Source organism: Moschus berezovskii, chromosome 24, assembly GCF_049115385.1.
Source record: "Moschus berezovskii isolate FMDL1 chromosome 24, NW_MosBer_1.0, whole genome shotgun sequence".
In the NCBI taxonomy this organism is placed as follows: domain Eukaryota; kingdom Metazoa; phylum Chordata; class Mammalia; order Artiodactyla; family Moschidae; genus Moschus; species Moschus berezovskii.
In genome coordinates, this window is record NC_142483.1 from 43,767,921 (window position 1) to 43,784,908 (window position 16,988).

The window sequence follows — 16,988 nt, forward strand, 5'->3', positions numbered from 1 at the left end:
CTCAAAATCCTCATCTGGCTCTACTCACCAATTCTGAACTGTGAGGTTTACCCAATCCTAACCAAGACATGTGGGATTCCCTGGTGCCTCAGTGGTAAAGAATCCACCAGCCAATGTGTGGGTCCAATCCCTGGTCTAGAAGATCTTCTGGAGAAGGAAATGGCAACCCACTGCAGTATTCTTGCCTGGGAAATCCCTTGAACAGAGAAGCCTGGCGGGCTGCAGTGCATGGGGATGCAAAGGAGGAAGGCACAAATTAGTGACTAAACAACAGCAACCAAGTCCTGCACTGAAAGAACTGACTAAAACCAAAAGGTAATCTTAACACACACATCAGCCTCGTCCCTCTGGCTGAGAGACTACTTTGCTGCTACAGGTCATGTTTCCAGCTCCTTTCAATAAGCAAAATAAGTTCAGCGTGGTCTTCTCAACAGGCAGATGGTGCCAGTGTTCTGCATTCCTCAGATGAGTGTCACAGTGGTATTTTTCTCTTAGGATTTCCCCATCATTCCCCAATTTACATTCAATTTAAGAAAGGACGAAACTGAACTACTCTTTAACATTTTGGAAAATAAATAAAATTTCCAACAAAATGGTAGTCAAGATTTCTTCAAATATTTCTGGGTTTTATTTTGGCTTTCTGCTCTTAAGAAGTCTGGACAGATAGCTCTCCAGAGAATGTCTGAAAAGTGAGGAAAAGTTGTACCAAAATATATCAAATGCATGGCTGAAAATTAATAAGCCTTTTCGCCAAAGTTTTCAGTGTTCTGTGCCTGGATGTGTGCTGGACTTCTACACAAAGATGCTGCTACTGACTTAGCATCAGAGAAGAAGTGATGGTTTTGGCCACGAACTGTGAAAAGTTAAAACACATTCATTCACACCTTATCTGACCCAGGTTCTTTTATGACCAACACTCGGAATCTGCAAGAAGGTTCATGTAAGTTACCGTTTATTGCTGCTGTTAAGTTGCTAAGTCGTGTCTGACTCTTCGTAACCCCTGCAGCACACCAGGCCTCCCTGTCCCTCACTCTCCTGAAGTTTGCCCAAGGTCACGTCCATTGAGTCAGTGATGCCATCCAACCACCTCATCCTCTGTCGCCCTCTTCTCTGTTACTGTTACAAAGCAGTAAAATTAGCTGGTCTCTGCGATACTCTTTTATACTGATATCACAATGCCTGCTTCATTAGTCCACACTCTCCTACACACCAAAGCTGAGATAACCATGTTGGGTTGGTCCTGAACAGACTGACTGAAATAAATATGGCTGCAGCAATGGAAAAACCATACTCGGCATCCCATGTAGACTCCTGGCTACCACTATCTTTAGTCAGTAAATCATAACTATAAATCAAATTTCCTTTAGAAAATCTTCTGGTATAAATAAACTTTTTTGACTATGGGCAGTGAGTCTTTTCAATAATCTTTTTAATTTTAAAATCTCACACTTACCCAAAAAAAAAAAAAAAAGACTCAGACTAATTATCCAGATTTTCTAATTGCTAACATTTTGCCACATCTGCTTTCTCACTCTCTGTGTGTATGTGTGTCTGTGTGTGTACCCACATACATGTAAGTTATTTTTTTAAGCACTGAGAGTAAGTTTCAGCCATCATGTCCCTTTAACCCTTTAGTGTGCATCTCTTAAGAACAAATATATATTCACTTACATGACCTTAATAAAACTATTAAAATCAGGAAATTGAATACTGATATAACAAATAATATTATCATGACCTTAATCAAGCTTTTCCAGTTAAATAAAAAGTCTGTTTTTAACTTACACTGCCTAGAATTTAAGGGCACAAATATATATATATTTTTAATAATGATCTAAAGGTTCTTTCAAAGAGTAGCATGAGCACTATTCATCTCTACATGAAGATAAAGCTTCATCTCTAGGGTCACAATCAAAGCATCTTTTCTTATAAGTTAGCACTCAATAAAAATGTAGTTTTCTCTGCTTGCCAAAACTCAGGGAACAAGGGCCCTCTCTCCATAAGAAGAACAATAAGTTAATTTACAGAAATTTGGACAAGTCTCTTGAACTCCTGGAAACTGTCTAAGAGGTGTACAAAAATCTAAAATTCTTAACAACTTATTTATCCTCTGTCTTCATATTGGAAAGAAAGAATCAATATAACATTAATAATTCAAACTCTAAGAGAAGTACTTTTTTAAGAGCTAAGAATCAAATTAGCAACAAACAACATCGTAATAATTATGTGGATTGGATACATCTATTGGAACTTAAAATAAGATTATTCTCACCTGTCAGCCTGGCATATTACATTAAGTTTAAATACTGCTCTAATAGAAAGAAAAGCAATAGTTTATTCAACAATAGTAAGATCTATAATCTGTATAACAGCATGACTGCATGAATTAAAAAACAAACCACAATATATTTACATTCACATTAAACCTAACACAGTATGTCTGTCTCTTAAAAAGAGAAAAAAAGCATAAAACTTTATAAAACACTAAGGTCCTCTGTTTTAAAAATGCTCCTCTATCTATGCATGCATCTATACCACTATCTTAAGAAGGATACACATACAAAGGTGTTAACATGAAAAGTCATTTCTGGCTGATAAAATTATGGAATTTTACTTTTTATTTACCTAAATTTTCCATTTTTCATGATAAATATGCATAACATCTACATGAAAAGTACTTTGGAAAACCTAGTACTTTATAATAAAAGCAATAAAACTTTCATAAAAAGAAAAAAATGAGAAAATTTTTGCAATAAATCAAAGAAATGAAGAGAGGAACACTTCAATATACAAGGAATAAGTCTGATTCTAGAAGGTTGATTCATGGTCCGAAATGGACAAGTGGTAAAAAAAATACAGATATGTACCAACGATTATTATCCTTTTCAAAAATAACAGTACTACAGAATTTCAAAGTTGGAAAAGATCTGAACAACGTCACTGAGTATTGTGCCCCATCTTCCTTCCAACTGATGTCTGAATATTAAGGAAAATAAAAACTGGACCAAAGATCACTAATCTCTGAAATGCTTTGATTCCACCAAAGGCGTTTCGTTGTAACGGAGGAAGTTGAAATTACTTTCTGCATTGTGGAAAGAATAAGAGAAGACAGAGATAAGAAGGGCTCAGAAAAAGGAGACATCTGAGAGCAAACTTAGGGAACAAGTGATGGAGGAATGTCTTAGAGGAGGTGGATGAATTTGTCTTAAGAAAGAATATGTCTTTAGAAATGTCTTAAGAACTATATCTTTCTCTTACAATTAACAGGAAAGAAGAGGTCAGAAAGAAAATTTAAAATGGAAAGGAAGATCTGGAGACAGGTCAGATGACCTGCTTTGGTGAGCTGGGAGACAAGGTATTCATTCAAAGTGAGGAAAGAGACAGGAACAAATGGGTTGGAAATGCAACAAGGAGTAAAAAGAAGACTGTGTCTCAGTGGTGAGTGCCAAGTTGAGGCCAATTAAATGAATTTTCAAATGAACTAATTAGGCCAGGCTTATAACTTTCTAAAGTTCAGAACAGAAGTAGGGGAAAAAAAGATAAACTGTGGAATTTACTCCTATGATACAGCTTAAGAATTAGAATGAAGGAACTGGGGACTATGAATGCATTCTGAAATATTCAGTCCTAGAAGCTCAAGTTTTCCAGTATTACTGAAGAAAAGTCAGTTGATTTGATCTTTATAAAACTAGAATAATAACCATATATTGATCAAAGACTCTTACTACATCTATTATCTCATTTCACCTTCCCAAAAGATCTGAGATAGAAGGTATTTATATATGCTTTTTATAGCTATGGAAACAGACTTCAAAGATGGACTCCCAAATCAGCCAGCAGATCCTGACTCGAAGCCGGTCCTTTCTGGCTGCACCCCCCCCGTGCTTCCCTTGCTCACTTCCTCCTTAACAATCTCCTCTGGACTCCGCTGCCCAGAGGTCTGCCCTGGTATCAAACCAAATACCACTTCACTCACACTCTCCCCTTAGCTTTAGTTTGTAGGTTGTATATAAGGAACAGACTCAATATTTCAAACTTAAAAATCTTAGACTGACAAAATAAAAGGGCAAATAAAAAGAAAGACGCATTCAAACTTTAGATAGGAATAACAGACGCTGACTGCGTTCTCAAGGTCACCCAGGCAATCTTATATTTGGTCTCCAGAACTAAGCTTCCAAAGTTTGCAACTAAAAGTCAGTAATTTTCTTCCTTGTTAGAGCTTCAATTAGAAACAACCCAAATGTCCATCAACTAATAAAAGAAATTAAATGCAAATCCATACAATGGAACATTATGGAAATAAAAAGGAATAAAGTACTGAAACACGATACAAAATGGATGAACCTTGCAGCCAGTATGCTAAGTAAAAGAAGTCAAGTTACAGAAGACCACATATTATATGATCCCATATATATGAAACTTCCAGACAAGGCAAACCCACAAAGAGAGTAGATCTGTGATTGCCAGGAGAGTTGGGAGGAAATAAAAAGTGATGGCTTAATGGGGATGAGGTTTCTTTTGGAGGGTGATGAAAATGCTCTAAAATTGTGGTGATGGTGGTGTAGTTCTGGAAACACTAAAAACCACTGACTGTCACTTAAATGAGTGAACTGTATGGTATGTAAATTTTATCTCTAAAGTTGGTAAAAATTTGCAATTAGCAGGCAGTTTCACTAGTCATGGTGTATGGGTGAATGTGTAAACATACATACATGCATTAAAATATAGAAGAATATAAGAGCTTACTTAAAAAAATTTTAAATGGTTTAATAACCTTTTCACAGTTCAGACAAACATGAATAAGTTTGTCTGAGACCAAGACCACCAACAAACTCATCCTGTTTCCCACACTCTCACCAATGGATAAAAATCCACCTGGCTGCCGTATGTCTCCCCTTTCACTCTCCTCCATTTGGCCCACTACAAATTAATAAAAATGTCCCATTTCATCCTGGCATTCCAGAACTTTCAGGGATCTCATGACTATGCTTAAAAACTCACTCTTCTTTCCCAGGACTCCGTTTCTCTTCCATTTCTACCCTGTATTCTGGTAAGTTTTGTGTTTAAAAACAAACAATACCCTCTGACCCAGAACTGTCCATCAGTGCCAGGTCTTGGAGAAACTCAGGCTACCATGTGTTCTGCCCTTACCCAACTCAGGATACAATGTTTCTGACCTTGAAAATGCTCGGGGGAAAAATGAGAAGATTCCCCATTCCTAATACTTGATTCTAAATAACCTGAAGCTGTTTCCCAAGAGCCCTAAGAAAATAGAGGATCTTTGGGTATATTCTTCTTATAAAAATTTTCTTCTTAATTTGGTCTTTTAAATGAGACAAAATCTACCATTCTAGAGTACTGTTAACAATTTTTAAATGAACAAATAGCAAAGATCAAATAATTTCCAAGACATGTTCACAGTGTCACTTTGCTATTAGCATTTCAGATTGGTAGGATTCATTCAAAAGATAACAACACCTACCACTGTCAAAATGATGTTAAAGATACTAGAAACAAGTTTTCTATAGGAAGAGCTCTACTACAGCTTCAGGTGTGTAACAAACACTGAGGAAAATGTAGAAATCCAATAGAAACTGAAAAGTTTGATCACTTATGGCACAGAAACCCAGGAGAATGCTGCACCCACTTGAACACAAAATGCTAACAATACACAGTTAACGCTATGTCATCTTTCAAAATCACATCATCTTAAATTGTCTTTTAAAAAACCACTTGGAAAAATGACTCACCTTCAAATCTCTCATTTTTAAAGGTTTCCCATCCATTTTACTTGCTCAATTAAATTCTTCTCTTTTTTCTTTCTTGTCATCTCTACTTTCTAGTATAGTTGTCTTTATCTCCACTCATTCTCTTGATAAAAATTCTACTGTCAATCATGCCTTCTTTTCTAACTCTAGGAAAAATATCTATATAAAAGCTACATTTACAGCAACACAGATGGACCTAGAGATTGTCATACTGGGTAAAGTAAGTCAGACAAAGACATGATATCACTTATAGGTATAATCTAAAAAAAGCGTAAAAATGAACTTATCTACAAAAGAGAAAGAGTTACAGATTTAGAAAATAAACATATGGTAAGGGGGGGGACAAATTAGGAAGATAGGGATTGACATATACATATCACAATATACAAAACAGACAACTAATAAAGACCTACCGTATAGCACAGAGAATTTTACTCAATACTCTGTAATGGCCTCTGTGGGAAAAGAATCTAAAAAAGAGTGGATATATGTATATGTGTAACCAATTCACTCTGCTGTACAGCAGAAACTAACACAACATTGTAAATCAACTATATTCCGATAAAAATTTTTTAAAAATTTTAATTAAAAAAGAAAAGGCTACAGAGCAGAAAAACAAAGTCCCTTGTGATTGCAATACACACCCTCCACATTCTGCCCTGCTCCCTTGGTGAATCTTACAAAGTGGCAGGAGATGATGTGACGAGAGGAGGAACAGTGTCAGGCCTCAGAGCTATTTTCTGGTTAATTTTGCCTGTCTCTTAGCATGCACAGGAAACAGAAATCTAAAATAATCAACTATTGCAAGTTTCTTACCTTTTGAATGAATCTGTTTCTGATGAAAAAAGAGCTTCCTCTTGAATATCAGTACAACTGGAAGAATTATCTTGTCTGTCAGGCTCTAATTTCTCTGGGGAGTCCAGCTTTGATTGAGGGAAGTGGTTTGTTACTATCGAGGGTGTATCTGATAATTTCATTTTATTATCTTCCTGTCCTACAAAAGAAAAAGGAAAGAAAGGGGAAAAAAAGAAATATTTAAGAGTACCTTAAAATTTATAACCTCTGTATATTTATTATTTCCACTACATTTAATATTGCTATTTGTACTTGGTAAAATAGAAGTTTATGTAACATTGACTCCAAAACTCTAGTTTTGGAGCCAGAGAATAAAGAATAAGTACTACACTTGTGCCATTTGCTTATACTGTCCACCCATGTAATTTCCAGATTCATTAATTCAAAAATAAAATTTTCTTTGAAGAATGGGGAGAAACTTATAATTCTAATGAAGCTTTTATTTACAGTATTACTAAAGAATTCCTGCATACTTCATAGATCAGAGACTAGTGATAAACATAAAAAAAATCACAAAAAAGGATTAAAGATTCAATGAATAAGAGAACCACAATCTTTGTCACTGACTGCTGCATGGCAGTGACTCTTTCTGGTCATCTCCCTAAAGCTGTTACACAGAATCTACTATTCACTGGAGAAAAGAAAAACTAATCGGACATAACCAAGCTATCTGTTTGATCCAACACACATCCCATCTCTACCCATCCCTTGTCATATTCTCACTTTCGGGGGTCTCTTATTGCAGATCAAGGCCCAGGACAGCTGAGGGGATGCAGACAGTGTTTGCCAGAAGGTGACCTGCAGGTGTGACCAAAGGTCTGCAAACAAGAGGGCAGAAAGTCATCTCCGTGCAGGAGTCATAAGTGTGCAGACCCTCCCTCGCGATGCATGGCAGGGCTGTGCTGGGACTTCAGCTGTGTTGGCTTTAAGATCAGGGACTGAGTGAGCACCTGACCTCCTTGACATGTGCCATGGGGACAGAATCTCCTTTCGCGTGTTTGCTCACAGAGGAGCAGAGCTTTTACACACCACTCATGCACTTGTGGAGACAAGTGACCTTTCACAAAGGACACCAACAAGAACTGTCAAGGTTTTGTTATAAAGAGAAAAATTACAGAAAAGGAGTTAAGACATATTCTTCAAGCAAACAAACCTTCCAAATGCCATATGATCAAAATTTTTCCGGAAATAATTATAAGTTTTTGTTACACTGGAGAACAGCATACATCACACAAGAGTATAATTTCTAAAACTAAGCTCCTGATGTTGTCTGGCTTTCACTAAGCCTGCTCATTACCAATACAAGCCATATCCTCTAACGTTTATCTGGGAAATGGGAATGAGCAGCTAACCAAGACAAGATCGCTAGGATCTTCTCTTGCAAACAGACACCTAGGACCAGGTTAAAAGGACACAGTGACCCAATGAACCCAGATGACTCTATCACTCAACTTTCTGGGCAAATACAATCAAGTTGGCAATCCAAGGAGAAGGAATTAAACATAAGACTATGTTTTATTTTTACACCTGATTTATATTCTTCTCTTACTTCTTTCACTTAAAGAAAAAGTTAATTAATGTATGTATTTTCGGCTGTGCTGGGTCTTTGTTGCCGTGCAGGCTTTTCTCTGGCTGTAGTGCACTCAGGCTTCTCTTTGCAGTGGGCTCTCCTGTTGCGGAGCACAGGCTCTGGAGCATGCAGGTTTCAGTACTTGTGGCTCCTGGGCTCTGGAGCACAGGTTCAATGATTGTGGCACACGGTCTTCACTGCTCCTCAGCATGTGGGCTCTTCCTGGACCAGGAATGGAATCCATATCTCCTGCACTGGCAGGCAGATTCTTTACCACTGAGCCACCAGGGAAGCCCCTTCCACTCTTACGTAAGCTTCTATAGCATAAATTTCCTCTTGCGGACAAGTATCATTCAACAAGCATGAGCAGTGAAAGTCAGTTATCCTTCTTATCTGTCCATGGATCTCAGGAGAGAACTCCAAATAAAGCCAAAAGCAAGAGGCCCTAACATTAAACTTCTCCAAAGACATGTATCAAAAACAGATGAAGGTTCTACTTAGACACATACCTCATACACTTATGCTGGCACTCTGATGAACCAGTTGTTGTAAAGAGCAAATATTACACTGGCTGTATGACACTGTACAAAACCCAACCTTTCAGCCTGTTCCATTTTCTCTCTCTCTCTCTCTCACACTCCCCACTCCTCCCAGACACACGCATTCACACACAGCAATCTACCAGCAGCGCTCATCTCTGAACCCTAGAGAGATTAAAAGTCATGCATACATACACAAAGAACACACAACTTCTGAGTGTAAGAAATCAATAATCTTCAAAAGAGAGTCAACCAATAAACAAAAATATTCTCTTTACCTGAGATAGTAAACTGGATTTTCTCAGGGATTAAACTGTTTTCCGACAACATATTTTAACAACAGCATGAACTAAGCTGCTGACAAAGACCACTAAGAATAGACCTAAAAAACCTTGTACTCAGTCAGCAACCTTCTTCACAATACCAGGAGAACAGAGGACAAAAATAAAGAATGTAATAGCACCAAAAGGATAAAATACTTAGATGCCAACAAACCAAAGCAATCCAGCAATACAATGCAATCCCTATGGAGTATTTTCTAGACAGAAATAGAAAAATCCATCTCAACATTCACATGGAATCTTAAAGGAATCAAATGGCCAAAACAACCCTGAAAAGGAAGAATAAAGCTGGAGAACTCATATCCTCTGACTTTGAAATTTATTACAAAGTTATGGCAATTAAAACAGCATAGCACTGGTGTAAGAACAGATATACAGATCAATTAAACAGAACACACAGTACAGAAATATACCCTCACATACACAGTCAACTGATTTTCAAAAAGGATGCCAAAAGCATTCAATGGGGAAAGTATAGCCTTTAGACAAATGGTATTCAGAAAACTGGATTATTGACATGTGAAAGGATGAAGCTAGACCCTTACTTATACCATACACAAAAATTAACTCAAAGTGGATCACAGACCTAAACAAGAGCTAAAACTATGAAACTCTTAGGAGAAAACATAGAGGAAAACTTCATGACACTGATTTTGCAACAACTTCATGAATGTAACAGCAAAAGCATAGGCAACAAGAGAAAAAAACAGATAAACTGAACTTAATCAAAACAAAGCACTCTTGCATCAAAAGATACCATCATGGAAACAGACAACCGAGAAAAGTTTATAAAAGGGATTAATATTCAGAATATTTAAAGAATTCCTAAAACTCAACAACAACAACAAAAAACAAGCCAATTAAAAAATGAGCAAAGGGCTTAAACAGACATTTCTCCAAAGAAGAAAAACAAATGGCAAATAACCATATAAAAAATTCTCAATCTTGTTAGCCATTAGAAAAATATAAATCAAAACTACAAGGAGATACAAATTCATATCTACCAATATGGTTTCAGTAAGAAAAATGAAAAATAACAAGTGATGAGCATACAGAGAAACTGGACTTCTCAAGCACTGCTGGTGGGAATGTAAAATGGTGCAGCCACTACAGAAAATAGTTTGGTGGTTTCTAAAAAGGGGAAACAAAGAATTATTGTAAGAACCAGAAATGCCACTGCTAGGTATTTACCCAAGAGAACGGAAAGCAGAGGCTTGAACAGATACATGAACGCCAATGCACACAGCAGCATCACTCACAATAGCCACAAGGTGGGAAAAACCCATTACAAATGAATGGATAAACAAAATATGGTCTATAGGGGTAATGGAATATTATTCAGCCACAAGAAGTAATAGATTGTGATATAAGCTATAAAATGGGGACCTTGGAAGACATTATGCTTAATGAAATAAGCTGAAGAAGAAAAATTAATACATGATTCCACTTTTATGAGGTACCCAGAAGAAGCAGATTCATAGACACAGAAAGTAGACCAGGGATTACTAAGGGCCGGTGGGGAAAGCGGAAGAGTTATTTCATGGGCTCGTTTTGAGTGTAATAATGGTAATGGTGACACAACACTGTGAATGTACTTATAGCCACTGACTTGTACATTTATCAATGGCTAAAATGATAAATGTTATGTATATTTTTACCACAGTAAAAAAAATAATAAAGAATTTTCTTGTGCACTTTCCTGTATTATGATCGTTTTGTTCACTGGCCTGGGCTTCCCTTGTGGCTCAACTGATAAAGTACCCGCCTGCAATGTGGAAGACCTGGGTTTGATCCCTGGGTTGGGAAGATCCCCTGGAGAAGGGAAAGGCTACCCACTCCAGTATTCTGGCCTACAAAGAGTTGGACACGACTGAGTGACTTTCAATTCACTTACAGTCCTGGCAATATAATCTCAAATTTTTACATGGGCTAAAACTAAGGAATGTGCAATGTATTAGCTTTAGATATTTTAGCGAAACATTCCATCCAAAGTAAATACCAGTGAACTATAGTAAAAATAATTTATTCTCTTTGAAGGCTATCTGAGGATGGGCAGCAATAAATTCTATACCTGAAGCTTAAACAACTAAGAAACTTCTGATTTATCATGAAAGGAAGAGAGGTTTTTAATAACTGTATCTTCAGGACACCTCCCCACTCATTTATTTCTGGAGTAATAAATCTAGTTTACATCCAACAACTGCTACGTGTCTAAATACATTAATAAGTCCAAAGTAAAGTCCTTTGATTTTGTTTATATTAAAAATAGTAAAATTCAATATACTTCTGTTTTTAATTAAAGTCTCTTACCCACACATACAGAGGATAGTTCTTCTGTAGATTCATCTTCTCCTTTTGTTACTTTTCTTTTGGACATTCCAACAGTCTTTTTGTATCCTTTTTTGGCTTGATCCACCAGAAGCTGAAATTCTTCCTGATGTTTTTTACCTGAAATTCAAGAGGTCAGTAAATCAGGACTATAAAAGCTACAGGTCTCCAATCGACAAAGTGAACACAAAGAATAATCGAGAAGAACCCAAACGAACCCAAACGTGCTCAAGAACAGCACTCTTTGAACTCATTTACAATGATTTCAAAGGCCTGGGTCGGGGGTGCTGTGGCAACCTTTGTTTATGTTAGTATCTTCTCCCTTTCTCAGATACAGACTTGAAACATTACATTCCTAGTTTACATCTGCAGGTTTCTTCCCATGTTCCACACTCTTTTAAAAAGGCTTTTTGTTAGAGCATGAAAGAGGATGTCTTCTTAAATATTTCCGAGAGACACCAGTCTAACTTCTAAGACGTAACAGTACTAGGAGGAAGAATATTAACTGAGTTTAAAAGTAGAAGTTTCTAGGAAAGATGGACAAAAACAAAGACTACCCACCTTAATTCCCCCCTTTCCTTCACATTTCTTGCCTGTTTTCTAACAGAATCCCTTTGATAATCTAAAACCCCCACCACCATCAATCTATCTTGGTATATTATAATTAATCAATCTTAATTTACTACTACTTCAAACACTTCTGAAGATAATTTAAGCCTGACCTCCAGGTCACCACTATTAATGTACATTAATTTACTCAATAAAGAGTAGCCACTCATTGTTAGAGCATGGATTTGAGGACATCCATCTTCGATTCTGAACCAAGGTTCAAACAGCTGAGGTTGCACTTAAACACTGCTGCTGCTGCTAAGTCACTTCAGTCATGTCAGACTCCATGCGACCCCATAGACGGCATCCCACCAGGCTCCCCTGTCCCTGGGATTCTCCAGGCAAGAATACTGGAGTGGGTTGCCATTTCCTTCTCCAATGCATGCATGCATGCCAAGTCGCTTCAGTCGTGTCTGACTCTGTGAGACCCCATGGACAGCAGCCCACCAGGCTCCTCTGTCCAGAGGATTCTCCAGGCAAGAATACTGGAGTGGGTTGCTATTTCCTTCTCCACTTAAAACACTGAAGCAACCTTAAACACTTAAGTCATGGTCTAAAATGATGTTGTAAATTCTATACAATTTTAGAGTCATATTGCAAATAGTTAAAAGTTTTTAAACTGTTTTCATCCAATAATCACCATTTTCTCTATAGTGAAATAGCAGGAATAACTGGATTTAGGGGGAAATTTGTGCTTCAGTTGAAAAACGATGCATTTTCTAAACCTACCCTTCCAGACTTCCAGTCATCCCCTGCCTATGAGCTATGTTACAGCTCTGTAAATTGCAAATAACTAATGGCAATGGAAAATAATTCTTGTTTATAGACAAGTAGAATCCTGTCTGGTGACGGTTTGACTTCCCTCCCCTACTATGGAAGAAGCTAGTTTTGCCTCTATTTGCACATTCATTTCAGTATTCCCCGATCTATACATGTGACTGTTCCTTGGACATTAGGGAGACTGTTCCTAATTCCAACATATTTATGTGTATGGTATGTGTATGCAAACTCCCAGTGAAACTAATGTGTTGGGCTGTAAAGTATCTGGTAGGTTTTTAAATAAGAGACTGGCTAAAATTTCAGGAACATATAAGTTGCCCATAAAGATTATTAGGAAAACTGAGCTCTTCGGAAAGGTCTTATGATTAGGCAAGGGCAACAGCACTGTGGGGCCTACATAATCTATTCGGCTCTGTTAACAAGCCTCCTCTACTGTTTACTCACCGGATTATGGATTTAAGAATTACTCAAGAAACTTCCTAATGTAATCTCGTCACAGTTAAGAAGGCTTAATGACTTTGTCTTCTGAAGGAATAAAATCCCAGGTCTAAAAAAGAGATTTCTTTTTAAGAGATCTTTTAAAGAAAATCTCTTTTTAAATCTAATTACCCCTACAGTTAGACTAGAAACAAAATGGCAACCACTACTCCAGCTTTGGCCCAAGAAGTCTAACAACTCCTGTTCAAAAAATGAACAATGCCAAGAGATTATGACTGATAAAATCATTCCTACTCATTTCTCCACCTCATTTTAGGAGTACTGCCATTTGGCAAGGACAACTTCAGAGATTAAATTCAATGCCCTGAATTTACCTCTTAAAAGTTTCAAGTGGATCAGATAGTGGTAGGAGTAGATGAATAAGCTCACATGCAACCAAGTCATATTCTTCAAGATTTTTAGTCCTTGAATCATACCTTTCTGCCTCGCCAAGTGGAAATATAATATTCTCCAGTGCCAAGTCAAGTCTCATGCCCTGACCACTTTCACTGCTCTTTTTAGAGCATATTTCACACCCAGAGACTCTCTGGGTCTGCTCATGAGCCCAGGGGTGTACCAAAACCAGGATCCAAGAGTGGGACAGACTCAAGCCTGTGCAGTGACACCACTGAGACACATACTCATCTACTTTAGATCACAGAAAGTCTGAAGTCAGGGCCTCCCAAAATAAAATCTCATGTCTTTTTTTCACCAACTAGCTATGACATTCACGCAATGAAACATGGATTAAGAACAGACTAATAGTAAAAGCTAACACTCACTATGGGATTATTCATTCAACTGTGAACTGACTAGCCTCACTTTAAATTTATGATCATAAGTCTCAAACGAGCACTCAGCACTATCATACAACTTTTCTACCTTTCTCCAGTAAACTTTAAGACAATTCTCCAAAATGTTAGCTTCAAACTTTTGCCAAAACTGCAACACTTCCTTCTCAGTTGGGCTCACATCACTCTGAAAATACAGGTGAGTTCTAACAGGAACTCTGACATCTAAAAACACTACTACTTCATCCGTGCACACATGCTCTATCTTCCCTCGCAGTAAGCATACAAAGGCTGTCCTTGCTACATTTAAGGACCGAGCTCTAATTTATGCTCTGGATTCCATTAAGGCCTTCTCAAGGATATAATACATGCAATTATCCTTTCCTGTATCACCAATTTCTCTCTTTTGAATCTTTCCCATTGCATACAAATAAGCTTGGGATGGGACTCTGCTTTTGAAAGTGAGAGTGTGTGTGGTGAATACAAATTGGTAGGTCCAGATCAGCATCTTTTTCTTAATAAAATAAAACGAATAGGATGAAAAGTGCCAGAGTACATTAAAATGGAAAGAAAAAACAACCAAGATGTCCTTCAGTAGGTTAATGGATAATCAATCGAACTGTGGTATATCCAGAAAGTGTGAACCAGTTCTAAAAATAAATGAGCTATCAAAGCATAAAAAGACAGAAGAGCCTTAAACGAACAGTACTAAGTGACACAAGGGGCTTCCCAGGAGGCACTAGTGGTAAAGAATCTGCCGGCCAATGAAGGAGATGTAAGAGACGTGGGTTCTATCCCTGGGTCCAAAAGGTCCCCTTGAGGAGGGCACAGGAACCCACTCCAGTATTCTTGCCTGGAGAATCCCATGGTTAGAGGAGACTGGCAGGCAACAGTCCATGGGGTTGCAAAAGAGTTGGACATGACTGAAAAGACTGAGCAGGCACGCACCTAAGTGAAAGAAGACAATCTGAAAAGGCTACATACTATATGATTCCAGCTATATATAGGATATTCACAAAAAGGCAAAACTATGGAGACAGTGAAAAGATCAGTGCCTGGGGCTGGAGGTGGGGAAGGGAGATGAACAGATGGAACAGAGGACTTCTGGGGCAGTGAAGACACTCTGGATGATATTGTACTGGTAGATACACATCACAGATTTGTCAAAAACCATAGGATGTACAACAACAAGAGAGAACTTAAGTAAACTACAGACTGTGTGTGACTATGAGTGTCAATGTTGTTCAACAACTGTAACAAATGTACTACTCTAGAGTGGGAATGTTGGTATTTGCAGAGCTTATGCATGTGTGGAGGCAGAGAACACACAGGAATTTCGTAATTTATCCCTGCTTTAAAAAAAAAAAGGTAAGATCAGTTATGGTTTGGATAAGCATAACCAACTGGCTTTGGAAGTCAATTATCTTACTACTTTTATTTTTTCAAAGTCACTAAAGAGATTCTGAGAAAAAAATGACAGAAAACAATTTTTTTCTAATGTTGGAGACAGTCAAGCTCAAGGAGGGTGCATATGAACATCATTTGAAAATATCTGAATACAACCTTTTAAAAACATGGCAAGATTAAAAACTGTATTGCAAAATTTATTAAAGTAATATGGGTGCATACCGTTAAGAGTAATATAAAATATATTTTTCACTGTGAGTTGCAGTAAAAACAGATCAGATAACCATTGGGTTAAGTATCTTCCAACTTTAAAGTGAAAGTGAAAGTCGCTCAGCCATGTCCAATTCTTTGAGACCCCATGGACTCTACAGTCCATGGAATTCTCAAGGCCAGAACACTGGAATGGGTAGCCTATCCCTTCTCCAGGGGATCTTCCCAACCCAGGGATTGAAAAGGGGTCTCCTGCATCATAAGCAGATTCTCTACCAACTGAACTATCAATAAACAAAACCGTCCCTGGACCCAGCACCCACCTCCAGCTTTGACTTCATTTCTCTCTCTTACTGACACACTGAACCTTGCCCTAAGAGTTGTCTGCCTTCACAGCTCCACGTCCTCACCTCAAATTTGGTCTCAATCAACTCTAAGCGCTCCTGATGCCTCCTCTCCTATGAAACCACTCTTGCCACAGTGTGTTGTGAAACATGAGTTGCGAAATCAATGACCTGTTTCACAAACTGAATACTTTTCATATATTTTAACTAAAACAACACATGCCAACAGTTTAAATGCAGAAGTTAATATGAGTGAGAGTCAAGATGTCTCCAGTAAGCAAGACATTAAAGAGATTTGCAAAAACAGAAAGGAATATTATTCTTCTCACTAAATTTTTAACGTCATTTAACTTACTGAGAAATAATTTGCACAAAAAAATTTTCAAGTGGACAATCTGATGCAATTTAAAAGAATGTACAGTTGTGTTATCTATCAATACAACCATGAAACAGAAGATTTAAATTATCCACAGACTTCCTTTGTAGTCAGTCCCCACCTTTTTCCACCTGTAGCCCCAGGCAGTACCAATCTGCTTTCTGTTACCATACTTTTGTCCTTTCTAGAAGGGTACATAAGTGGAATTATACAGGGTGCTTACCTTTTCAATTTGGCTTTTCTGTTAGTATAATGTTTCTGATGCCAGCAAATTTGGAAAACTCAGCAGTGGCCACAGGACTGGAAAAGGTCAGTCTTTATTCCAATCCCAAAGAAAGGGAATGCCAAAGAATGCTCAAACTACCGCACAATTGCACTCATCTCACACAATAGTAAAGTCATGCTCAAAATTCTCCAAGCCAGGCTTCAGCAATAAGTGAACTTCCAGACGTTCAAGCAGGTTTTAGAAAAGGCAAAGGAACCAGAGATCAAATTGCCAACATCCGCTGGATCATGGAGAAAGCAAGAGAGTTCTAGAAAAACATATATTTCTGCTTCATTGACTATGCCAAAGCCTTTGACTGTGTGGATCA

General features: G+C 37.7%; 1 protein-coding gene across 2 annotated transcripts in view; it reads right to left on the reverse strand.

The window, feature by feature from the left end:
* Positions 1-16,988, reverse strand: part of RAD18 (RAD18 E3 ubiquitin protein ligase) — a 102,331-nt gene that overhangs the window by 27,678 nt on the left and 57,665 nt on the right. For both annotated transcript variants that reach the window (XM_055414376.2, XM_055414375.2), the window contains exons 10-11: positions 11,384-11,521; positions 6,585-6,762 (exon numbers count right to left, since the gene is read on the reverse strand). In XM_055414376.2, coding sequence (XP_055270351.2) covers positions 6,585-6,762; positions 11,384-11,521 — 316 coding nt within the window. The remainder of the gene's footprint in view (positions 1-6,584; positions 6,763-11,383; positions 11,522-16,988) is intronic.